Genomic DNA, 26,572 nt, shown 5'->3' on the forward strand with positions numbered 1-26,572 from the left:
ACAGGTTTTGTAATACATTTCACTACAACTATGCATGTAACAAATAAAATCTTGAATCTCTCTTGAATCTTAAAATATACTGAATAAAATGTATTTTTAAAAAAGCCAACATTATTTAATTTCCACCTTATGCCGGTGGAGATTAAAGTATTAAAACCTGCCGCTGTTGCTGCGCTGTTGACACAGAGGCTTTTCAACCTGCTTTACTCTTACTTAGAAATAAGACCTTCCTCTTCCCAGAGCGTTAAAACAGAGGCTTTACCTTAAACAGACTTTTAGATTCACACGTACGCTGGTCTGAAAGTCGGGAAATGAGACGTGGTGTTCTGACAAGCTGCTCAGGATGCATGCACACAACCTGCACGAGTGTAAACGGCGTCAGGAGATATTCCGTATCCGTCTATATTAAATAGTAATAGTGTTAAATAATGTAACAATAACACTTCAAGGACTGAGAAGCATGCGGTTTATACGTAGTGGGCAACAAGTCACAACTGCTTCTGTGTGTTTTAAATAAAAACTAAAATTACGATTTTACATGCTTTCATTTGATGTGTATATTTCAACACTCATCAACTTCAACTTGAAAGGGTTCAACAGGCAAAATGAAGTGAAATCAAAGGCAGGGTTTCATCCCGAGTTCTACGTTCTGTAGGACCTGACGTTCTGGAACGTTGGCTTTTTCCTACATTGATCATCAAGGACCTGTTGTGAAGGCCAGTAGAAGACGCGCATGTCCAACTCAGAGAAGGCGTTAAAGCGCTGTGAAATGGTAATGTGCGGCCACGCCCGCCGGCGCGGGGAAACAAAAGCCTGCTCAGTCGGCACGTCATAGTACGCGCCTGCAAAAAGCCCGTCTGCCATTATAACTCATTAGCCCTGGCTGAAAAAACGTGGCATCTCGTCTCGTCATTAAACCAAACAAGAAGGACTGTAATCACGGGCGGTGCTTTAAAAAGGACCCCGTTTCCAAGCGGGCGAATCAGCCGTAATTGTGTGTTTTTATTAAACACCCCTCAATCCCGAGCCCCCCCGGCGCCACCGGAACTTGGTTCTTGTTGTCTGTGTTCGCTTCCCCTCCGCCGTGCGCCAGCGTGAGGAGCAGGAAGTGGTGGAATTCCGTAACCTTCCGAAACCAATTCCCAATTGACCAAGTCATTAACTTGAGGATGAGCAGGACGTGTATCCTATTGAACGGTGTCATTTCATCATGTGAGGTTGTAGTGTCAGGATTGATGGCACCTGGACACATCACCTGTGCCCAATACGGACAGCTATTAAAATGCCTGTGGCATTTTAGTGAACTTTTGTGAACTTTGTGTTAGTCTTGAGTTCTGGCAATCGGGACACGCGCCTGCGGGCTAAATTACGTTTATTTCCCTTTTCGGCCACCGCGGCGTTGTGTATTTGTGTTCTTTTATCGTATTTATAATAAAATGCCTTTTCCCGAATGTCCCGCCTCTGCGCTTCCTTCCCTCGTCAGCTCACCGGCGTGACAAATAGGCCGCAGACAAACGCACCTTCTGTGTCCAAAGTGCACAAACATGGGCGAGGAAGAGTAACGGGTCATTCTTTTACCCTCTCAAATAACTTGGCTGATGAGCGTTTTTGCCCTAAAGTGAAGTGATTGTCACATGTGATACACAGCACACGGTGCACACAGTGAAATTTGTCCTCTGCATTTAACCCATCACCCTGAGTGAGCAGTGGGCGGCCATGACAGGCGCCCGGGGAGCAGTGTGTGGGGGCGGTGCTTTGCTCAGTGGCACCTCAGTGGCACCTTGGCTGATTGGGATTCGAACCGACAACCTTCTGATTACGGGCCCGCTTCCTTAACCGCTAGGCCACCACTGCCCCATGATAATGGAATATGCATTTTATTAAGATGCACTATTATATCTGTTCATTGCAACGTTATAACAGCATTTTAATCTGTGATGTCCAGGTGCCAGCAGGGTAGTGCCCGCACTCTCCTGTCCATCTTCATACGGGTGTGATTCTTTGTGCTACTTCAGGCCGTCTTCACGTCGAGCGCCTGTGTCTTTCTGATCCAGAAGGACAAATGCAAATGTATCTAGATGTGAAATGAACTATTGTCAGATGTTGTTGAGCATATGACATGCGGCTGCTTGGCGCTCGTGCTGAGCTCCGCATCTATAACCAGGTCACGGCCACGCCGATGCCGCGGATCACTGTCGAACGCGACGCGTGGAGCGGACGGGACGCTGTACGGGGACGAGAGCGAGGTTAGAGAACAGGGCCGCAGCGGGACTCTGCGTTAACGAGCACTGACTGATGCGGACTGACGGCCTTGTTGGGGGTTTGCAGGTCTGTCACAGCATAACCCCCCACCCTTAAATCTCATCCCCTTTATCTCCTTCATCCCTATCCTTCAGAAGACCTTGACATTTTCTCACAGACATAAGTGAAAAATTTCTTAAGTCCTTTCACACCTTTAGTAGACAAATTGGATCAACCTATGGGTTAACCTTCAAGGGGGGATAATACACAAGTACCTTTTTAACAGAAAAGCCTTGAGAGTGCGGTGTCTTTCAGCCACTTTTATTTCCCCTCACTTTCTGTTTTCCTCCCTGCTTTTTCTCTATTAAGCGCTGAAGAAAGCTCTCAGTAACCCTTACCTGTGAACCATTAGCTCAGCCTGGAGAACACACTGCGCTGGTGACAGTGAGAAGCCTGAGGAATGGGCCATCTGGCGAGGCCACGAGTAGTTACAGCTCACTCAGGGACACGCACATACCCGCACATACACACACATACGCGCACATACACACACATACACACACATACGCGCACATACACGCACATACACACACATACGCGCACATACGCGCACATACACGCACATACACACACATACACGCACATACGCGCACATACACACACATACGCGCACATACACGCACATACACACACATACGCGCACATACACGCACATACACACACATACACACACATACGCGCACATACACGCACATACACACACATACGCGCACATACACACACATACGCGCACATACACACACATACACACACATACGCGCACATACACGCACATACACACACATACGCGCACATACGCGCACATACACGCACATACACACACATACACGCACATACACACACATACGCGCACATACGCGCACATACACGCACATACACACACATACGCGCACATACACGCACATACACACACATACGCGCACATACGCGCACATACGCGCACATACACACACATACGCGCACATACACACACATACACACACATACGCGCACATACACGCACATACACACACATACGCGCACATACGCGCACATACACGCACATACACACACATACACGCACATACACACACATACGCGCACATACGCGCACATACACACACATACGCGCACATACGCGCACATACACACACATACGCGCACATACGCGCACATACACGCACATGCATACAGGCCTGTAGGGTATGCGGGGATCACTGTGATAAGGCGCAGACACACGGATTTATGGGGGTCGGGTGTGACGCGGTGAACGAGGGTTTTAATACAAAATTAAGACGAATCTGTAACGAGTTGCACGTAACAGCGTTACATAATTAAATTATAAGAAAATCTTTTTAATCTGTTACAGTCGCTGTAGGAAAAGTTACTGACTGAAACATTCATGATTACAACTTCAGTTCCGTATTACTATTGTATGAAAAACCTTGGCGATATGTTAAATTATAGTGGTGTAGCGGGAGTCATGGGAGTGGTGTTTACATCCGTGTCCGGTGAATGTAAAAATCCCTGTGAAGTGGACGTTGCTAGTTGGTATAGTTACGAATCGTATAATACGTAGGTAAAAGTGGGTTCATCAATTATAATGATGTTAATTTATATATTAAAAGAAGTTTGACAGTATTCAATGTTTATGGCAATATGGTAAACACTGCCAGCTTAACAGTTAAGAATATTCATTCATAATTTACAAAAACTATTAAAAAGTAACCAAATGTAATTAGTTACGGTACTTTTACATAGTAACTTAAATAGTTACACTGCATTTTAAATTGTAAAAAAATGACATTTCTAATGTTATCTTCCCAACACTAGAGGTCACCAACCTGAATTCTGTGATCCGATATCCGCCATGGAAAATATTGAGTCGTTTTAGGTTTTTCCTTTGATTCTGAATAACGGTACTACAAATCCATGTTCCTGCAGTACTTGCACCGGGACGTGGCCGGGAGGGGTAATGGAGCCCGCTGGGACCCCGGGGCTTACGCTCGGAGCTGTCAGCGAGGCTCTGCTCAAATCTCAGCTTTAGATCCACAGCTGCGCTGCCCGGGCCTGCATGCGTGGAGGCCGTCCAGGGCCCAGAAGGCCTGGCGGGGGCGGGCACGGCCCGCGATCCGGATGGCCACTCGGATAGACAGCTCCGGGGCTGATTGGCAGGCCCGCTAATCCTGAGGCTGCCCTCCAGTTCCCTCCGTGGACACTTTGCAGGGACGGGGTGCGACCCTTCCCACACTTCCCTCTCCCTCTCTCTCCCGAACAGAACGCCACAAATTAATGAGTGCCTGGCCTTTCATTTCTCAGCAGCACAGCACATTCAAATTATTTCTAATTCTGGAAATTAACAAGTACCCCATACGTTCACTTTAACTTAAAACATCCCAGAACCTCTTTTCATTTTATTTCCTTATTAATATCCATGCACTTGAGACGTGGCATTAGTAAAAACTGGAAATGGACAGTCTGGCATGGGCTTAGATCTGCAGAGAGCAAGTCAGACCAAATAATTTGATCCAGTGACATTGCGTTATGGATATGGAGTTATGTACGGAGTCTTGGATCTTAGCTCAGCAGGTGGCAGACGTGGTGACCCTTTCCGCAGCTCGCGTCGGCGCGTATCGGATGATGCGTAAGGTTACGCGAAGCAGCCTTCATCTCGGCGCTCCGCGGTTCTCCTGGGCTCGGCTCCAGGATGAACTTAACACTCGAGGGCTCGTACCTCATACTGAAGCAATTAAGTGAGGTCTGTGGGTCAGGCCGTCTCCACGTATCCTCCTGATTCCTCCAACCGCTGCACACCATCCCCAGTGACTAACCGAGCTGCACAAGAAGACTGTTGACCCTCGTGCCCCCCCCTCTCCTTTATTATTTTTTCTCACTTTTACCTACCGCGCTCCGCCATTACTCGCTTGGCCCTCATCATGGCGTCCCTCTCCCTCCTTTTCTTCTCTGTTATCATTAGCGCTGATGGTAATTGCACGGATGGGCGGTCAGAGTCTTCTCCCCGTTCACCTCACCTTGAGCGGCCCCGCCCACGTCCGCCGCCCCCCCCCCCCCCCCCCCCCAACTCGCACGAAGGTCGGGATGGAGGGGATGAAGTCATTATAGCGAGAAACGCCCCTTAATAACTCGCCAGCGGAGAGCCATCAGTGTGCCGCCAAATTACACCCGTTCAAGCTGCCCTTGTGTGTTTAGTATCAGACTTCGGACGAAATGGATCGCTGGTGAATTTATTTATTTACCAGCAAAAATTGGTGTAAATGAGAGCGAAGATATTGATAATCAGATTTTTTTTTTTAAATATGTATAAAAATGAAGACACCCTTATAGAAGCCGCAGAGGTCTTTTTGGAACCCAGTGTCATATAGGGAATCACAACGTCGACTCATGATAAATACTTTAATACAAAGACGTCTCACAAATAATACCAGCAATTTAATGTGCTTATCAGTATGACTAAAGAATGCGAATTGTGTGTTGATAAGAAGTTTTTATGCAGCGTGGGAGGAACAACCTCCGTTTCCTGGCTGAAGGGAGGAAGAGGATGGGCTTTTTCAGGGTGGGAGTGTTGCCTGTGAGACGAGCGGGACGATAAATTGGCTGTGGGTTCGTGGGAGACGGGCCTCTGTTCAGCCCCAGATTGGCCACAGCTGGAAAAACTCAAGTGTCCTCCTCCGTTTCCCTTCTCGCAGTCTTTTGGCTTCGTGTTAAAGGACGTGACTCTCCGTGCTGCATGCGGTTGCATTTGAATGTACGTTTCAATTTGTCGTATATTAACTGTAGGGATGATATATATAAATATGGCCCGTGTGCGCCATGGCGGTGTCGCCGCTGGTGCTGTTCTACAAGCCTGTGCGGCGGGCCGGGGAGATGGAGGGCTGAGCACATCTCCGAAGGCAGATTGCACATTTAGAGGATAGATTGCTCCGCAGACGGCCAGACTCCACACTGTCGGCACTACTCTGTAGTGGCCTGGCATTACATGCGTTTTCCTCCCGCGCTCCCGGTCCGTCGGAGGCTCTCGCTTCGTGTTCTCGCCGGCTGTGCCGCGTGGAGCCGTCTCCGTCCGGAAGTGAGCATGTGGTAGTGTTTAGCTTGCTAATACTCCAGGCTTTCTCGGCTGCCCGCGGGGAGGTATCACATGGAAGACGCCCAGCAGCAGCGAGGCGGGCCAGTAAACAGACTCTGCGCCCAAGTGCTGGGAACTTTCAGGGGGGCTGGACGTCCCCAGGGCCGCAACCCGTCCAAAAACCACAGAAGAGCCTCGCGCGGGTGTCAAGTGGTCTCGCACATGCTTCTCTACTCCACACACACAGGCCTGCATCTGCTCCATTACTATTAAGTTTAATTTCACCCTCCGTATTCTGTCTCCGTCTCGTAAAACGACGCGCCGTTTACAAATTGACCGATATTTATGTTGTCAGGTTGTCTGCTCAACCGAAAGAACGTCTCCACAGGATGGTAAGGAGCCATCTCGTACATGGACATCGACGTCTGGACTCATGCTCAACCAAAAGTGAAGTGATACACAGCAGCACAGCACACGGTGAAATTTGTCCTCTGCATTTAACCCATGACCCTGAGTGAGCAGTGGGCGGCCATGACAGGCGCCCGGAGAGCAGTGTGTGGGGACGGTGTTTTGCTCAGTGGCACCTTGGCGGATCGGGATTCGAACCGGCAACCTTCTGATTACGGGGCCGCTTCCTTAACCGCTAGGCCACCACTGGCCCAGCCACCATGATCATCGGCATATCGCTCACCAGCACCAAACGCATCCGTTCGCTTCCCTCAGAAAACCAATTCCCGACACCCCGGGCGCTATGAGCGAGTCCTGCGTCTCGCGCCCGTCTCCAGCCGGCCTTGGCGTTCCGGGCGGGGGGCAACTGGAGGGGACGCGCAATCCGGGACTTAGGGCTCAGCCATTTGGACGACAGGCGAACATGTCTGACTTTGCGAGAGGGTCATTTCACTCACTCGGCGTAGCCGCGATCTTACTGGGAGATTAAGGTCTTCGGCTGACTCGGCCAAAGTAAACGCGGGCGCCGTCCCAGGCATGCGAACGGTGGGGCGGGGCCGAACCCTGCCGTCTGATGGGTCGCGAGATGTTCCCCGCGGTCGGTAGTTAGAGAGCGTGGTCGGAGTCTGGCGTCGCTCGCTGGCCTGAGGTCGAGTACCGCGGTAATTAAATAAACACACAGCGCAAGATTCCGAATGTCACATCGAACTCAGCGTGTCAATTGGGAGTCCAACTTTGTTCCAAAACGGACAGGTTTTGTTTCAGTTGTAAGAGGTGAAATCCAACAATCCTGCGTTTCTATTCCTATGCGAGCAATTCTGCGTCGTCATTGGCTTAATTTCAGCATGATGAGCTGCTGATTGGATCAACCAAATCTCACCAAACAGGGAAAGACTGTCGTGGGTTTAACTCATCTTAAGTTAAGGATTACGTGATAGTGTGTTGCATTTTTAGCTAATACAAGCTTTTTTTTATGACATTTGGAAATTTGATTCCTTTTTTAAAAGTATATTTTGTGGCTATCAGAAGGTGTGTGAGTATTTGCGAAGGAATGTGTGTGTGAGAGAGAGAGAGAGAGAGAGAGAGAGAGAGAGAGGTTAAAAGAAAGACACTTGGCCCGTCGCCGCTCCTCCTAGTTCCCTCGGGAACTTCCGATTTCTGTTTTATTTTCGTTTTTTCTCGAATTTCGCAGCTTGAAGCATTCTCAGCCCCACCACCTCGTCTCCTTCGCGAGAAGGCTCGTAACTAGAAACAGGCGTGCCCCTGGCCGCTCCAGTACGGTCACGTGACGTCATCGGAACAGATTTGGTTTTGTTATTAATTGAAAGGTGACGCATAGATCTCATTTGTAGATCTCAATTGTACATTTGTACAAATGTATTTTTTTGCTGCTATTACTTCTGCTTCTATCCACTTTCTGCCGTAACAAATGCAATTTCCACTTGTGGGACTAGAACAGGGTGGTTCTGCACGAGATCGGTTAAGTGAAGCGAAAGTGACGTGATTGTCATTGTGATACACAGCAGCACAGCACACGGTGCACTGAGTGAAATGCGTCCTCAACCCATTTAACCATCACCCTGAGTGAGCAGTGGGCAGCCATGACAGGCGCCCGGGGAGCAGTGTGTGGGGACGGTGCTTTGCTCAGTGGCACCTCAGTGGCACCTTGGCGGTTCGGGATTCGAACCCGCAACCTTCTGATTACGGGGCCGCTTCCTTAACCGCTAGGCCCCCACTGGCACTGTTAATATACCTGTCACACCTGAACACACCTGGAGAAGACGCTCTCCGCGCAGAAACACTCACTCGTCCCCCGGCGGCGTCTGAACCCCGCCCACCGCCCCTCCTGGAGCCCCGCGCACCGCCCCTCCTGGAGCCCCGCGCACCGCCCCTCCTGGAGCCCCGCGCACCGCCCCTCCTGGAGCCCCGCGCACCGCTCCTTTGATAGTTTCTTCAAATATGCAGATGGATTTATTTATTATTATCTTGCAGAACATTTATTTATTTAGGGATTTCGCGAGGAGTCGGCTGTTTGTTCAAGTTCTCCTCCGAGACTCCCACCTTGGGCTCGAGTAAACAGAGTTGCGATGATTAGTGCCAAGTTGTGCCGCTTCTCCCGCACGCAGTCTGGGGAGCGAAGGAGCCTCCTCAGCTGGAACCACCTTAACACACACACACACACACACACACACACACACCATCCCGTTTTACAGACATGATGTTCCCTCCCCTGGGCTGCTCCGCAGGGGAGCGCTTTGATTGTGCGCTAATTTATACATTTTCCTTTTAGACATTTATACATTTTCTATTTTTATTTATTTATTTATTTACAGTGTTGCAGTTGGTCGCATGTGACACGTGGCACTGTCTTCTCATTGGAATTATCACACTGGCATGGGTGTCATCAGCCGGTCATTTGGGGAGTCATGCACTGACCGGGCCACTCTGTGCTTAGACCTCAGGAAAAGAAAAAGCACCCAAAAACAGCTGCATAAAATGGGATCTGTTACGCCAAGCACAGGAAATCGATCAATCAATCGATCAATCAATCATTCAGTCAAGTCACACTTCATGTATATCGCACCTTTCATGCAAAATAGCAAATACAAAACTAAAAGTAATTCAGTTATGCGTGCAGTCGTTTAATAAATACATAAAGAGGCAAAAGTCATAGAACTTTAGCCTAAAATGAATATTTTCTCAATATATTTTATCCAACATGAACATTTGTCCAAACAAGCTGGAGTCCGTAGTCGATATCAGCACCCCGGGGCCTGGTCCCCTCTGCACTGTTACACGATACCGTTTCATTATTTCCCTTCGGACGATATTTTATTAAGTGCTGCTCATGATTGCGACTGGAGATATCAATAAAGTCATAACGTGTACAGGATTAAGTGCCCCCTTTCTCTCTCTCTCTCTCTCTCTCTTTGTTCTTAGTGAAAAAAGAGGTGGATGAAACTGATGACAGGATGTCACAGTTTAAGAAGAAAGCAAAGGAGCTCCGCATCCTCGATCCGAAGACGGCACAGAATTTGTGTAAGTACAGGAGAGGTTAAAAGCCTCTCTGTTGATACACTTGTGTTTGTTGGCTCGGCCACTCAGACAGTCCATTAGATCCCTAGTAAGCTAATTAATTGCGGAAAACGTTGAAACTTACATCCAGACGGATCCATAATTCAGATGGGTCTGTGTTGCACAATATTCTATTTACACAACCTGGAGTTTCCAACATGTGCGGCGATTCTGCAGCCAGATTCTGTCTGGATTTCTTCGCATGTCGAATCCAAAGCCTCTGATTTCATTTGTGAAATAAACAGAAAACAGATTAAGTGTGGATGTCTGGCTTTTTGTACCGATCCGAACCGCAGGTGGCGGCCATATGGTCCCATAACACCATCGCCATCACCATTTTTTTTTTCTTCTCTCCTACCCGAGAAGTACGACATTTTTACTCATCTCCTGACATCCGGGGGGACTTCCAGTCACTAATTACAGGTTCAGTCCCCGTGGAGTGGGTTCCTCTGGGGTACTGTCATAGTAGCAGAGTGCTTAAGAGTAGGGCTCAACCTTTAAAAAAATATAACATTTCACAATGTTATTTATTGCCATAAATATAAGGTTGGTCCAACTTCTTCAACTTTCCCACTTTTTCCATTAAAAAGCTGCAGAAATGAGGCATAGCGTGCATTTTGAGACATGACAGCGTAATTTTTAGCATTTTTGTATGCATGTGTTTGAGCTTCTCACATATTCCTATAAAAAAATTGCATAAATAAAGCACAGCGTGCATCTTGAGATATGACAATGTAATTTAAATAGAGCTTTTTTCTTCAAATGCATACGCAAAGCACCTCCTGTCACGTTGCATAGACAGAGAATGACGCTAAACTAGCTGTCAGAAACTAAGCGGGTCAAAGGGCAAGCATTACATTCATCAATTTTATTTTTGTTCATGTGCTTTCAAATCCTACGCAGCACTAATTATGTTTCTTTTTCTTGCAGTCAGATCTTATAGTGTGCATATTTTATTTGGACTTTTTTTTTCAGAATATATGCATATGTATGTTTCTATTTTTATTCAGTAGTTTGACTGTGCACCTCTGTGGACATAGTGGTTCGGTTCTGACTGTGTTGGTGAGCGTGGAGGACTAAGTGCTGATCGGAGGGATATCGGATATTGATCAGTGATGCATGTTCTCATCCTCGCCGCATAAATCTCGGATCCTCTCCCAGATCCTCTCAGGAAGTTGTGCCCATGAATTCATTCAGCCCCTGGCCGCCTCCTCCGGGGAGAGCGATGAGACTGGTGTGGGAATGCAATTTTATCCCCCTCCGCTTCCTCCGTCCCTGGTCTTAGGCAAACTTCGCCTTAGATATACGACATCTGCGATAAGCGCTCATGAAAAATTCTGACTAAATGCAGGAATAACTGGCCTTGTCTGTCCTTGTTTGGCCCTTAACCAGAAGATTTCCTGGATTCTTCACATCCTTATCTTCTTTGGAATGGTAAAATTGTGACACCGTGAGCTTGCATGCTGTTCCTCTGCAGTATTTTTCCCACGGCGAGGCCGCCATGCCACCAGGACCATGATAGGTGGACACAAGGGCACATCTTGCCACGTTTGATTAAAGCTCCAGCAGAGGAAAAGGCAAGTTGACAGGACAAGGAGGCGAACTCTGCGATCCAGGAAAGATCAGAGTGGGCGGGGCCGCAGTCAGGGGACGAGAGTCGGAATATCTGGGATGGGTTCCGCCCACTCCCATTTTTAATTTGGCAAACCCTGGAGGAGGTCTAGACCGAGCGAGAAGCCGAGTCCAGCAGTGTCCCCCGTCCCCGTGCGGAGAACCGGGCGGAGCCGCCCGCAGCTGAATCAACACGCGTGTGGGAGGCGTCAGCTGGCAGCTCTCCTCCTGTTGAGCAACAGGCGATGAGCCGTGAGAGAGCGGAGGTCAGGCCGGGGTGGCCGGAACGGAAGAAAGTTCTTCTCTTCTCACCAGACCAGGAGATCCATGTAAAAAAATCACATTAAAACAAGTCGATTTCAGTAGTTTATTACAGAACATCCACACGACTAATTTACACACTCCCATAAATAATTTTTGTTCTGTGTATGGATTAGAAATCATATGCCGGTAAAAGTGTGGAATAAAAACAACATGTCCATGTTGACTAATCAGATCCACAAGTTTTCATCTGTCTGCAGCGCCGCGTTTATTGAAATGCACGAAGTGTAAATGCTTTGGCGCGTAGGACTGCGGGTAAATTATGTGGCGCATCTGTCATGGTAAGAACTTGTTAAGAGGAGAAGTCAGATATTTCTCTCGCTCAGAATGTGTAAATTATGCAAATGAATCAACAGATGAGGTGGAACTTTTCTCCCCCAATTAAATTTTTACAACAAGCACCCCCACCTTCCCACCCAGACGCTATTCTCAGATGGCAAACGAAGCACCAAGTGCCCTTTATTAATCCGTGTTTTGGGGAAAACTGGATATTAAAAATATGTTTGTGTATATTTATTAATAGGTCCGTTTTTTGGGGTTTTTTTTCTTCTCCTTTGTTTCATTTGTATGTCGTTGACGGCGGCGTTGTTTTTTACCGCGCTGCTTAAAACCGGTTTATTATTGTCACCTCTGAGCTGAGCCACCGAAGGTGTTTCATTCACAGGCCTCACACCGAGCTTTTGCCAAAAGGAGCTTTGTGCTCTGAAATATTTCTGCTCGCTTCGCGTCGGATGACTCAATGGCTGCTAATATCTCCTCGCAAAAAAAAAAACTAAAGAAATATGCATTATTTTAAAAAGGCGTACAGATGGCGTCCTAATGAAAAGCTGAAGGAACCTGCGGCGGCATGAACAATGCAGATCAGATGCAGCGCAAATACGACAGACATTAACACCACCAAAAAAATCATAACGAAATACGTAAACATGTACGCTCAGAATCAACTGTCATTTCTGTCATTTACCAGACGCCCTTGTCCGGAGCACCTTACAGTCAGGGTTAAGTGTCTTGCTTAGGGACACAATGGTAGTACGCGGGGTTTGAACCTGGGACAGGTGGTCTTTTATTGTGGTCTTTTGGTTGAAAGGTGAGTGTGTAACTCTCTAGGCTACTACCACCCTATTAATTTATATGAATTTATATATAAAAGATTCCCTGCTATTTATTCTTTACCAAATGGCTCAATAACATTGAAATAACATTTTTTTTTTACCTTTTTTGTCCTATTTGTTATTGGTTTATGTATTTATTGTAAGTCACTCTTTGTGGCCAACAGCCATTTTCCTGGGATCGTTCCGTCTGCCGTACGAAGAGATCCGGGACATCGTGTTGGAGGTTGACGAGGAGCGTCTGAGCGAAGCTCTGATCCAGGTGAGTCTCCTGGACACCAAGGTCACGACAGGGTCAGTAATTTCGTGGCTCAGCGAAGTAGTTTCTCTCTGAACGGTGGCGTTTCTCGGCGTCTCATCCGTGCCGGGCTCGGTAAGGTGTGTGTCTGAAGGCCACGCCTGTTAAACTGTGCGTGTGAACCAGCTGACCTCCTTTGAAGTGCAGCGTTGCATGTATGATGCTCGGAGAAACACGCCTCCGTTCGTCTCCTCATTAAAACCGCTGCTGGACTGTTCCTCTGGTCCTGCTCACTTCCTGATGATGATGATGATGATGATGATGATGATGATGATGCAGTAGGAGGTTGACTCTGTGTTTTCGCGGCGCTCGCTGCAGTAACTGCTCCTGACAGGAGTCTCCTGAGGTTGGAGTTCTGTGGAAGATCTGATGTGCAGATCTGACATCCGGTGGCCCTTGTCCTCAGTCTCAGGGGACCTGACCTGCAGGTGGACGTCCTGCGTGTCTCTCCTGCGCAACCAGTAAATATTTTCGGCTTCAGAGCGGATTCCAAGAGCAGGAGGGAGGAGAAGTATATTTAGATGTGCGCCACCCACGGCGGCGTTCCGGGCCGCGGTAACCTTTAATTGGCCGCAGGTTTGGCCGCATGCAGGGACGCGGCCGCCGGGGCTGCACGAGCCGCAGAAGTCAGAGCGGCGACCTTTTCTCCTATTCCACCTCCCCATCACCGCCGAGACTCATCCGTCAGAGCCGCTACCCCGACTCCCCCTCACGCCCGGCCCGGCGGCGGCAGACACTCGTTAAGACCCCCCCCCCCGTTCATGGCTGCGGCGTCCTGGGTGGCGGCGGGGGGCGAGACAGCGGGGACCTGTCCGTCTCGCGTCTCCAGCTCATTAATCACGTTTATCTACCTGCTCGTAGCCCGGCCCTGACCCCGGCACCGCCACCGCCACGCTGCCCCCATTCTACTCCCTCCCTGAACAGCTGTCCTGCTTGTGTGGCTCAGAAGGGACCAAAAACCGCGATTCTCCGATCCGGTGGATGACGGTCATATTCTGGCCGTCACTCGCGGTGTACGTGGCGTAAACGGCGTAAACTCTACGTTTCGCCACATGGCAAATATGAACATCAAAAAAATATATAGAGTCGTCATATTTTCTGGGCCCAGACAGTGAAAGAATTGAATGTCGTGTATCAAGTGTCGTGACTTTTTATTGTCTATTTACTTTTTTTTATGTCTATTTATGTAAAAAAAAAGTAAAATATAAATAATAGATATAAATATCTATAAATGTAAATTTCCAAACTGAGCAAATAGTTTAAAATGTTTATTCATTTAAAATGAATAATGTGTTTGTAGAATAATGAAGAATGTAGACGTTTCCGCCCCGAAGTCGGAATGGATCGATTGTGTTTTTTAATGAATTCGGCTTTATTGGACGCTCCTTCACCACCTGGTCAAGGAGACGCCGCCTCCCTGCAGGCAGCGGTGGGCGGCGGGCGAGGATGACCCCCGGCTGCTCCCTCACGTCAGGCTGACCGCCGAAAAGAGGGAAAGAAAACAGCGGAGCGGCGTGCGCGGAGAAAATGCCAGAACGATCGCGGCGCGAAATGAATGCACCGCGCTCGGGGTGGGGGAGTATTCTGGTTCAAAAGGCCACGTCTCTCCCCTCGTTTTCTTTTCTCTCACTTTCCTTCTGACTTCGTCTCTTAGTGTGTCTCTCTCTCTCACACACACACACACACACACACACTTCCTCTCTTAGGTCAGTGAGCGTAGATGCGCGCTGTCTTAACGTGTAAGCGACCGAATTCGCTTGCATCACCTCTCTGCTGTCTGGACCTGACTAACCCTAATGCGACGACACTAGAGGAGTACAGGCGTGTGTGTGTGTGTGTGTGTGTGTGTGTGTGTGTGTGTGTTATGCTGCCTGTGATGTACACATTCCCAAACCCCAGGAGACACGAGCCACCTCTCCAGTCATCTGGGGCACGTTGGACACACCAGGCCAGACAGACTGCCATGTCAGTGACTTTCCAGACTGTCCTCACTCATCCAACATGCTGCTTGAAAAAGAAAAACGTGAATAGAATAGAATAGAATATTGTCACGGCGGTGCAGGCCAGGAAGGACACAAGCACACGATTCCAAACAAAAACAGGGATTTAATGAATCCCAGAGTGCCATGTCGTGACAAATATGATATAATATCTTTATTCTAATAGAATATCTAACCCAAACGAAATTTAAACAGCTCTCACAAATATTTACATCACTTCCACAGTCATCATCATACATTCATAAACTAAAACGTTTTTTTTATAAAATAAAAGTATAATATAATTTAAGTGCATTAAATATGAACGTGCCTTATTATCTTTTTTTGGGGTAAGAAAACGGGAGCGATTGGCATCAACTGTCCCATTTTCCAAAAGTTTGACTGATTCTGAACAAGTACTCCCAAACCCAGTATTTACTCTTCGTGAGAGCTGTCAATCATGCCATCAGGCTCCTCCCCCAGCCGAGTATGGAGCCACTCAGAAGCTTTTTAATCGGTGCCGGAGCGCAGATCTCAGCGGTGGTTGGTGTGTTGGGATCTTCCGTGTTGGTGACCAGGCCGGTTCTGGCGCAGGTTCATCTCCTTTATTCCACTCCGTCCTGCCTACCCAACGCTCCACACTGTGCTCCTTTATTCTCTGCTTGGCCAGACAGGACCTGCTGGCATTCACGTGCATTTCTGTGAAGGGTTGGGGGTCGGCAGGGTGGGGCGGCGGTAATTGATATAAGACCACCTCGGTGCGGGCTGGGCTGAACTGGTGTAATCTGGGCCGACCCGAAGCCCTGCACAACGTGGGGAGAAAGTTGTGGAGGTTTGTGACCTGCTGAGAGCAGGGAAGGTTCACCTTAGGGTTGCTAAAACGTGGCACCGTTCATGAAAACATTGAACGGGACCAAACAATGATAAATATACTCTGCTTAAATGTGTGGATCTAACACACTATTGGGACAAAATTAAATAGTTTGCGTTCATATGTGCCAATGATTTTGGAAGTTAAAGACAGAAAAAAGAATTTAATAATAGCATTGCAAAGTTTTTAATACACGGGGATACACATTGTAATGCTATTCAGGCCACAGGAGCAGATGTTTGGTGTGTGTGTGTGTGTGTGTGTGTGTGTTAGTAGTGCATCGCTATGCACATTTTGATGGCCCTCAAGCTGTCATCAAGCTGCAGTTAACAATTACAGACCTGCTAAAGTGGATATAAAAAGTGTCCATGATGCCCATGATGAACCCCAGGATTGGCACGTTTTTTTAATGAACCATTCTTGTCACCAGGTCAGCTCAACTTCATTTTGGGTTAATCACAGTCTCTTTAATTCATGGCACACTCTTGTTTTTGGTCAGTAAAAACGCTTTAAAGAAAAACTGTACTTTCTCGCCTGCTAAAAACCTGCGCTGCAGTAACAATAAAGTTTTGACGTGTTTGATGTGTTTCTATTTCCTGCGCATGCAGTAACATGGCCGACTTCATCTCAACATGCGATGATGCATTAACGTTGGCGGAGACGAATGATTGGCGTTAGATTCTGTTGGAGGTGGAACGGAAGGGGGTGAGGCTCACGGCGTGCTCTTCTGATCGATACGCCCGGCGTGGCGCCGACACGCATCTTTATTTGGATGAAGAGTGAAGATGAACCGCCGCTTCACCCCGAGACTCTCGTTTCATGGGCTCTCGTAGGCTTGATTTCAAACTCTGGAAGTTCTTGTGAGTTCCGACAAACATTCCCGCGGACGGACTGTGTGTGTGTGTATGTGTGTGTGTGTGTGCGCTCACGTTGCTCCAGGATTGGCCACCCCAGCGGCTTGTTTTGTTGAATATCAGAGAGAGGCATTTTAAATGTTTTATGTTGACCAATGAATTTAATATCACCACATATCCCTTTCAAAAGGAAAGAATAATGACCCCGCAGCTCCTCCGCCCTTCGTTTGCGGTCTTTCTGTGTTGTGTGCAAATTTGATGATGAAGGAGGGCTTCAGAGAAGAAACGTGTCTCTCCACACAGAGGACAAGTACGTGGTGAACACACATCAAAACTCCTAACTGTGCCACCAAATCCAACTTGTCCTGGTAGCAAGACGGTAGCAGGAGATCAGGAGATTTGGATTCGTTTTTGCAGATCTGGACAAGTTTGAGGCCATATCAGCACCTTGAGCTATTTGTTTTGACCCTCAGGCCCTTGGTAGAGTTCTTCCATGGCTCCGTGGCCCAGTTCTAATGTTCATAGTATGTGTTTTAAAGGCTGGACAGGGTCCATCGCTTCTTCATCAAACACATCAACCACGTGCTGCCAGGTCTTCCACCTGTCACCTGCTGTGTCTGATTGGTGGCTCGGTGTGACGTGCTCGCATTCTCAGTACCCGTGGTGCGTACAAAATTTAGATTATATCGACGAATCACGAGCAGTTCGTTGAGACAGAACAAAGCCGAATGTGAATTTGTCTGCTGTAGCGTTCAGTCAGATCTGTTGTTGCTCTCAGTTTCCTGCATAAATAAAAATAATAAAAGTAAAAGACACCAGCGAAGTGATACGGGGATATCCAAGATATTATTTCACTCGCTAATCTGTTTAATCTCCATCGTATTGAGTGTTTATTCGATCAAAAGTTGCTCATGCACACCTCTAAAGCTGGATTACCCATAATCTGTTTTAGTGGCGAAGCCAGCAGAATAATTAGATGCCTACTGGAAAAACCCGGGACCCGGAGGTCCTCTCAATTTACTCCTAACAACATCTGTTAATGTTCCGTCCACCAACCTTCATGTCCCACCCGCCGCCCACCTGGACCACCTCGGGGTCTTTATTGCTCGCGGTGATGTAGGCGATGTCCTAAACGCTTTAAACTGCAGCCTTTAACGTGGCCTCCAGCGAGGCAGGACTTGGGCCAATTACGTCGGGCCGTGTTCAGGCTGCAGGCGAGTGTTGGTCCCCTCCATACACCACCACCTACACACACACACACACACACACACACACACACACACACACACACACAAATGTAAACCGGCATTTATTCATGCAAAATATTATTTTACAACCAGAAATTCAGTATAAAATCTCATAAAGACCACATAGACAGCATATCAGATGGTGAAAGTGAACTTGGGACGTTGGGACTGGGACGACAAAAGGGACAGGTGATAAGAATTAACAGCTGCAGGAACAGGCCAGTGACGCGACTAACGTGAAAAGAAAATATTGGAGAGACAGAGAGGGCAAAAGGTTGTCGGTAAAGTGTAAAAATCTGTCATGGAAATGACTGCATGGACCCAGGATCATTTCCAGAAAGCGTTGCAGTTTAATTTTTATACATTTTGTTCTAAAACATTCTAGTTTTACTCTAATGTTTGTGTCAAGCTGTCATTTTTAATTTTATCAGCCTTAGTCACGTCCAGACTTGTTTTATTCTATTCAGGTTTCCGTCAACTGAACGTCTGAGCATTTTAGTCTTATTTTAGTAAAAATTATTCAAGGTTATTTTAGTCTACCTTTAGTCAATGAAAATTGTATTTCACTCTCTTTTTTTTTGTTATGCAATTCTATTTAACCCAGTCAATATAGTACAAGTATGGAGTAGAACAGACAAAAAGAACATTTAGTCAAACCCATTTCATAATTAAAACAAGGTTATCTAATAATTATATTATTGTTACCTTACAGACTCAAGAATACTCGGCATCTATTCCAGACACAAAAGACGCTCTGATTGGTTCCATGTTTTTCGACACACGTTCTGTTCTCTTTTCCGCTAAATACATTAATGTATTTCATTATAATTATTGTCACATGACCAGCATTTATGTTGCGTTACTTATTGTCATATGACAATAAGTTCGGTTTCTCATTGGCTGTTTGCCATTAAGGAGTCGGTTTTATTTATTATTCAGTAAATTTATTATGACGTTTTCATGGTGTGTGATAGTTAGACGATTGTTGGTGCTTTCGCCAAGTGTAGCGCTGAAACCTGCGGCTCCCTGGGCACCTGCCCCGCCATACCCACGCCACGTCACCAGCCTCGCCAGCATGGCCGTGATTGGCTGCTGTTGTTAGGGCTTTTGTCCGTGCCCTTGCTTGTTATTATTGTTTATCTTGTTTGTCAATCACCCAGATCGTCCGCCATTGCTCGGCGGCGCTCATACATATTCATTGACCCTCATTACCTGGCTTGCTGGTTGGCTGCAGGGCTCGGCGGTCGTGCCAGCCTTTGTTCCTGAGACTAACAACAGGTGACGGGGGCCAGGCCGGCGTATTGTTGCACATCATTTGCATGGTGTAGAGCGCACATGTGGGAGCGCATGATAAGTGCGGCGAAGCGCCGGCCCCCCCGGTCTCCCGCCGGCTGGGGGGAAGACACTCGATCCCCTTGAGCTTAATTGTGGCTTTATTTTGGCTGGGATGTTTATACCCCCATTTTGCATCAAATGCTAATCCGCCGGCCCAACGCGAAATGCATTATGCTGATCAAGTGGGGCTTAGGAACATGCACAAAAAAAACCACGCGAATAAACAAGCGAACAGAATAAAAACACAAACTTTAAATTGCCAGTTCACCAGTTAGTGAGTAAATTTGGCCGGTAAAGGAGCAGTCAGTTGTGTGTTTAGCTGTTGTCGGGAACAGGATTGCCTGTGGGTTTCACCACTTCATGGTGAAAGTTGCATCATGGAACCGAGTGGCAGCATCCACGGGGTCACCTGTGACCCACCCCACCAGCCTTCACTAATTAACCTGTGGTTTTGCACCAGCAGATAGGTTGCTTAAGCTTCTTTGGTAAGAAAATCAATTAAAATGGACATTTCTTAAAAAAATTACTGATTATTATTTAAGTATAAATACTACTAAAATACTAATGTTATGTAACAATTTAAAATAATATTAATGACTTGCTGTTATGTAATGGAAAATAATGTATTTAGCACTTAAAGGGCCAATGCAATCTGCTGAAAACGCAGAATCAAATTCAAAATCAATAAATAAAATATGAGTTTCATTGTAAAATGGTTCGTCATTTCAACTGACGTGACCAGGACAGGAGCATTGGACTGTACGGACGACAGAAAAGATGTCTCGTTCACTTGAACGTGAACGAGATGGACGTCCTCACCAATTCGTGTCTGTGTCTTGGACTTATTGAGTTCTGAAGTTGGCGCCGAACTTTTTCCCCGGGCGCTGGAATGGCGCACATGTTGTGCGGTTCTCGTGGAGAGGGTGTGGAGCTCGCACTCCTCCAGGCAACGTTTCCATCTGCAGGATCAGACAGAGGGCCTCTCCTCCTCTCCCCCTCGTATGCTCGTGACAGATGGACCGCCACTTACCGCACGGGCGATCTGACGAGAACCGGGGGAACGGAAAAAAAAAAGTATAAAAAAAAAAAACCTCGAACGAGCTCGCGCCTAATTACGGCCGTGCGAAATGCAGCTTGACTGAGTTATCCGTCAGTCCGTGGTTAACATCCTCGTCATGCGACCAGAACCCAGATATATTTTTTAATCCATCTTCCCGGTGCTGCCGCGCACATACGCTCACCTAAATTAATATACAATTAGTGGCACTCTTCCCTCGTAAGAGAAATGGATCACGAAATGGGCCGTGAAACATGGAGCTCTTGTCTGAGTGCCGCGAGGCATGATGGGACAGCGGATGTGATATAGCGGCGCAGCCTTTTGCACGTCACCATGTTCTGACGGTTGACGTTGACGAAGGCTCTAAAGGTATGAAACTGTAAGATTCATAATGCATTTTAGAAGCTAATTATCTGATAATGTGGCCCATCTGTTGTGGATGGTCGCGTGGGGACGTGGGGACGTGGACACGACGCCTGTTGTGGTGTTGAGATGCGACTACACGTCACCTGGCTGTAATTATGGTCCATTACGATGAGCGCCATGATGCACCGCGATTATCAGACCCGCAGGGCCCGAACCCGAATAGAACTCGCGAGCCTACAGCCCCAAAGCTGAACCCTCAGCCAACACGCAAACACGGACACAGATTTTCCACCGACTGCGTCCAGCCTTGAAAGACCGATGCAAAGAAAAAAAAACTCAAAACATGATGCAAACGTATGCTTTAAAGTGAAGTTATTGTCACATGTGATACACAGCAGCAGAGCACATGGTGCACACAGTGAAATTTGTCCTCTGCATTTAACCCATCACCCTTGGTGAGCAGTGTGTGGGGACGGTGCTTTGCTCAGTGGCACCTTGGCGGATCGGGATTCAAACCGGCAACCTTCTGATTACGGGGCCGCTTCCTTAACCGCTAGGCCACCGCTGCACGAGGTGGTGCTCACGTCCTGTCTCTTATTGAACCATTTCTGGAGCAGGATTCAGGGGCAAGGGTTTTACCCTCCCTGATGCAACTCTCCCCATTTTGCCGGACTTGGGACCGGCACCACGTTGTCCCTGTGTCCCTGTCCCTCTGTGTTAGGGGAATATAACATTTATCAGTTTTCCCGACCCAAACTCATGTCCAGTCGGGTCGCAGTGGGAACCTCGCTTGGGACATTATACAGTCACAGCCGCAGGTTCACCCAAGTGAGGGCAAGAAATGGAAATCAGGGAAAAGCTCCCGAAGCTCCGCGGGGCCCTCGCGTGCCGGCATGGGGTCAGCCCGAACCCGGCAGAAAGCGGTGGCCTCTTTTAACAGAGCGGCGGTGGAAGAGGCCGATTTGGCGTTCCCGGTTAACATCTGCTTAATCCCATCCGCAGAAAAAAAGAAATAAATAACGAGAGCAGCGGGGGCACAGGTGCCGGCACGCCGCGCGCCCGCAAATTTCTTTCGAAAGACAAAATTAATGTCACGCCACTTCTGTCAGCGTCGCCAACTCTATCGCTCACCAGCCCTCCAAATATAATCCATTTTTTTTTATTTCTCATTTAATTTAAAGCGGTTTCGGGAGCTGTCGCCCCCGGTTTGTCGCCTGTCAGTCGCCGGCTGTGGCGGACCTCCGTGACACACCAGGAGTGTTTCCTGTCTTTTATTTCCGTATGTATTTAACTTTCTTATTTAAGTGAATGGGAACGGCTTTTGGATTATGTCGTCGTGCCGTTCACCAGATTAGTCTAATGCAAACATTACGGCCCACAAGGTTGTCACCAGCGCCCATCAGGTTGACTTACCGCCTTTTCGCACGACTTAAGTGCCTTCGCTCGTGTTTAACGTTGCCACGCGGCTCGCAATCCTTCAAATCCTTCAAAGGCTTTTTAAAGAGGGAAGAAGTCTGGGAAAAGTTTAAAGCAAATGTTTTGGAATAACTTTTGTTGGAATAAGCAAGAACGCAGGATGCAACTTGGAGGGAATCTCTTCCGTTAGCATGTCCTCAAATTCTACTAGTGGAAGGCTTGAATTGGAGCGTTTTAATCATCCCGAATGAGGTGGGACAGGCTCCTCCCCCTTTTAAACCTCATCGAAGGTAGTCCGCTGGGTGAAACGTATGACTCCTAATATTAAAATATGGATAATGCTACACCATGTCACTTGTAAGGTTCCATCTGTCACATTCTGCTGTGGAACGGCGTCTCGGTTTAGTCTACGAGTTCCGAAACTTGTGGAGAGGGCCTCACGTCTGCATAACCGGGGTGCGGATTTAAACGGATGCCTCCTCGGATGATCTGAGGGAAGGGCGCGCCACCGGCCTACTGTATCGGCGCACAAAAGACGGAGCCACGCGCTGCGCCGCCTCCCGGAATCGGGCAGAAAATCAATTAGGCGGAGAAACGTCAGGCAATCACATCTGGCAGACGCGGCGTAAACAGACGTGACTGCCTCTCACCTCCTCGTCCCACTCCGGGCGGATTAAATATTCCCCCGTATCGGCGCGTGCCGCTTCTGTGTCAATGCAAATTCGTTTTGAGGTTTTAATTATTAACGTGCGGTAGCTGTTACTACATTTGCTTTTCTTTCTTCCCCAATTTTGGAATAACAATTTTTTTTTTGGAATAGCAGATACAAAATAGGTTGTGGAATGTTTACTAAGGCAAGGAGAAGACCACAAGTTAGATGGATTTAATATTTATGTTTACAAGATGCTTAAAAGGGATGGAGCTTTCATTAGATTGCTAGTTCAAATCCCACTTACTACCATCGTGTCCCTGAGCAAGACACGTAACCCTGAGTGTCTCCGGGGGGGGACTGTCCCTGTAACTACTGACTGTAGGTCGCTCTGGATAAGGACGCCTGGTAAATGCTCTAAATGTAAATGTCTATTCCAGGCCGTCTTGTGGTGCTTTCTTATATGACACTGCATAATAAGACACCTTTAGTATTTTCAAATCAGCGTTCTTCAATTTATTTTGGAATATATCGGCAAAATTCCGGCGTATATTTATCACTGAGATGTTTCTGATTAGCCGTACACGAAAACCTGATAAAGAAATGCTTTTCAACAGGTTGGGTTTATTGCGGTAAGAAACGCGTCTTCAGCATCTCACAGAGGTCACGTTCAGCCATTAATGTTCTCATTAGTCAGGTGATGCCGCCGAGTTCAAATCTCTGCGGGGATTTCAGCTCCCAGTCGAATCCCGCGGGATCCTCCATCAGTAGCCGCCCCAGCCGCCGCCCGGCACACATCTGTCTGCCTGCGACGTCCCGCCAGTCCGCCCCGTTGCTCGAATTCACCGGCTGTAATAAAGCGCTTATTGCTGGCGGAGGGGATTTATCGATTGTGCCACGCCTGGGACTGTAACTCGAGATGTTTTGTTTGCCGAAAAGAACGCTGTCTGTTCGTGTGTCTGTGGTCTGGTGTTGACTCTCTGCACGTTGGGGTTCTCATACCTGCCATTACCTCAGGAGGGGCCCGCCAGACGCGTTCTTTCAATCACGCATCAAAAATGTCCCCCTTCTGCCCTCTCGACCCCGCCCGCCCCCTTCACGCCTCGCCAGGCGCCCGGGAGCGGGCCCTGGCACGAGGACGGCGGGTTAATTGTCGCGGTGGGCCTCGTATCATCTCACCCCAGATGCACGTCGCGTCTGGAGGCTCGGGGTTCTGTCAAATCCCCCCGTATGGCGGGGCGCGCGGCCGGGCAAGGCCGCTGCTGCAGAGAAATGTGTCTTTTTTCCCGCGCTTTGCGACAGATGTTTGGCGCGTGTGCGGCGTTAAAGCGGCTGCGGGGGGCGGGGCAACAACAGCCACCGCAAGTAACAGCTGAGAGAAACCGCCGCGCTAATCAGCTGCCGCGAACGTTAGCGGCGAAGACGCCGGGGCAGTTTTCTTCCAAATCCCGACTTGATCCCTGGCAATCCCTCCCTGCCACTGAAGGACACCTACATAAGGCGCACCACGTTCCCATGGCAACGTCGCCTTCCATAGGTCCAAATGGCTTCATGTGCCCTTCAGGACTGATTCTGGAAACGTCGCCCGTGCGTCATAGGTAGCGGAACTGTTCAAATGAAAATGGCCCGAATGCCTCCATGGCCGCGCCCCACTATGCGGCAGGGAACCCACCTCTGGGGACTTTAACGCGATGCGTTTCCTACGATTACTTTCAGCAAGACGCTCGGAAAATGTGAAAATGTTTGCACTCAATTTAAACACCGCATTACCTGGGGAAATCATGAAACGTTACTTTTCAAAGAAATGGATATGAACAAAGGAAGGCAAAGTGCAACGCTTTACCTTGGTTGCGGTAATTGGTCAGTGCTGGTCAGCTTCTGTGGTAACTTCCCATTCAGCAGCCCGGCTAGTCACTGCGCCCTCATGCACCGTTTAGTTGAGATAAACTAGCTCAACTTGGACATGTAATGGGACTGCTGTCCTCGTCCCAGTATACATGCACAGCATCCATCTCTGCCCCTTGTCAACTTGTTTGGACGTCGAGCGGTGAAGTGGACAACGTTACAGCTCGGTGCATTTGAGCACCTAAATGATTTTTGCAAATGAGATGAATGCTGAATGTTATGGCACATCCTGTTTGTGGCACATTAGTATATGCGAGGGGGCAAACTTTTCAAGATGGGTGGTGACCATAGTGGCCATTTTGAAGTCGGCCATCTTGGATCCAACTTTTGTTTTGTTCAATAGGAAGAGGGTCATGTGATACATCAAATTTATTGGTAATTTCACAAGAAAAACAATGGTTTTAACGGAACTTTATTCTTTCATGAGTTATTTACAAGTTTCTGACCACTTATAAAATGTGTTCAATGTCACCAACCATCCCATTTTATTAAGGTGTATCCATGTAAATGGCCCACCCTGTAGTTTAATGTAGTTGTAATCGTACTAACACGTGAATTAACCGAACACTGAATGATAAACAGGCGTTTTGACCCACGCTGTTATCAGATTAACCTCAGCGCCGAAATGTATTTTATTGTCTGGTGTTGCTTTAGCTCAGGATTGTTCAGTCCTGTTTACGCTCCTTATCCGGAGAGGCCTGGCGAAAGTTGAGGGCGGCGCGTCACTCCAGCTACCGTCTTCGCGCTGACTCCGGCCATCCGCTGCCAGACCGGCCCTCGCTCCGGCCAAACGAGGGACTTAATGAGGGAGAGAGGCTCCGGAAAGCGGCGAGAACGGACGCCCCGCGTCCGGGAATGGGCTGCCGCGCGGCGTCTCATTTACTTGGCTGACCTTTACGTGCACAATTAACATTTAAGGAAAATGACGGCTCCCACACGCTGCCACGTCCTCCTTATCGTCAATGATGCCTTTCCAGATAATTGGGGCGGAGTGGAGCAGGATTTCGTTAAACGATTGCCAATAATAACAATAATAGTTACAAATGAAGAATTTTACCCATAGAGCACACTTTATACTACTTATAAAAAAAGTAGCAAAATACCGCAAAAAAACTGTATCAATTAACATTAAAAATGAAAATAAACCTTAAAAAAATACATAAACATAAATAAAACCAGTTAACAGTAACATTACAGCATTAATATGTAAAACGATAGCAAAATAGAAAGAATTGTTTTTATTTTCAGATGCATATAAATGCAATTTTAATTAAAGATTTTTACAAATTATTTTTATCGGGTTTTTTTTTGCACATTTTACAATGTGATATTCATTATAAGTAACCCGTGGTTTCTCTTTTGCCGTGCATTCTTCTGCAGAACCTGATAAAGAACCTTCCGGAGCAGAAGATGCTGAGCAACCTGGCCGAGCTGAAGGGCGAATATGAGGATCTGTGCGAGTCGGAGCAGTTTGGCGTGGTGGTGAGTGCCGCGCCCAGACGCCCGGCCACCTTGAAAGCTGGCAGCTGTCACCGCGGCCGAGGATCGATTCACCCTCCCCATCTCCATCCCTCACTCTTGTCACCATCTCTCACTCTTCCGCTTCATCCCTGTCGCTTCTCCTCCCATCACGGGCGCGTGCATATTCAGAGGCTCGGGCCCTTTCCT

The 26,572-nt window shown here is 47.8% G+C and overlaps 1 protein-coding gene across 5 annotated transcripts in view; it reads left to right on the forward strand.

Moving 5' to 3' along the window:
- Positions 1 to 26,572, forward strand: part of diaph2 (diaphanous-related formin 2) — a 324,298-nt gene that overhangs the window by 169,716 nt on the left and 128,010 nt on the right. For all 5 annotated transcript variants that reach the window (XM_028959481.1, XM_028959484.1, XM_028959485.1 and 2 more), the window contains 3 exons: positions 9,752 to 9,850; positions 13,095 to 13,189; positions 26,285 to 26,386. In XM_028959481.1, coding sequence (XP_028815314.1) covers positions 9,752 to 9,850; positions 13,095 to 13,189; positions 26,285 to 26,386 — 296 coding nt within the window. The remainder of the gene's footprint in view (positions 1 to 9,751; positions 9,851 to 13,094; positions 13,190 to 26,284; positions 26,387 to 26,572) is intronic.

This window comes from Denticeps clupeoides, chromosome 18, assembly GCF_900700375.1.
Source record: "Denticeps clupeoides chromosome 18, fDenClu1.1, whole genome shotgun sequence".
Lineage (NCBI taxonomy): Eukaryota > Metazoa > Chordata > Actinopteri > Clupeiformes > Denticipitidae > Denticeps > Denticeps clupeoides.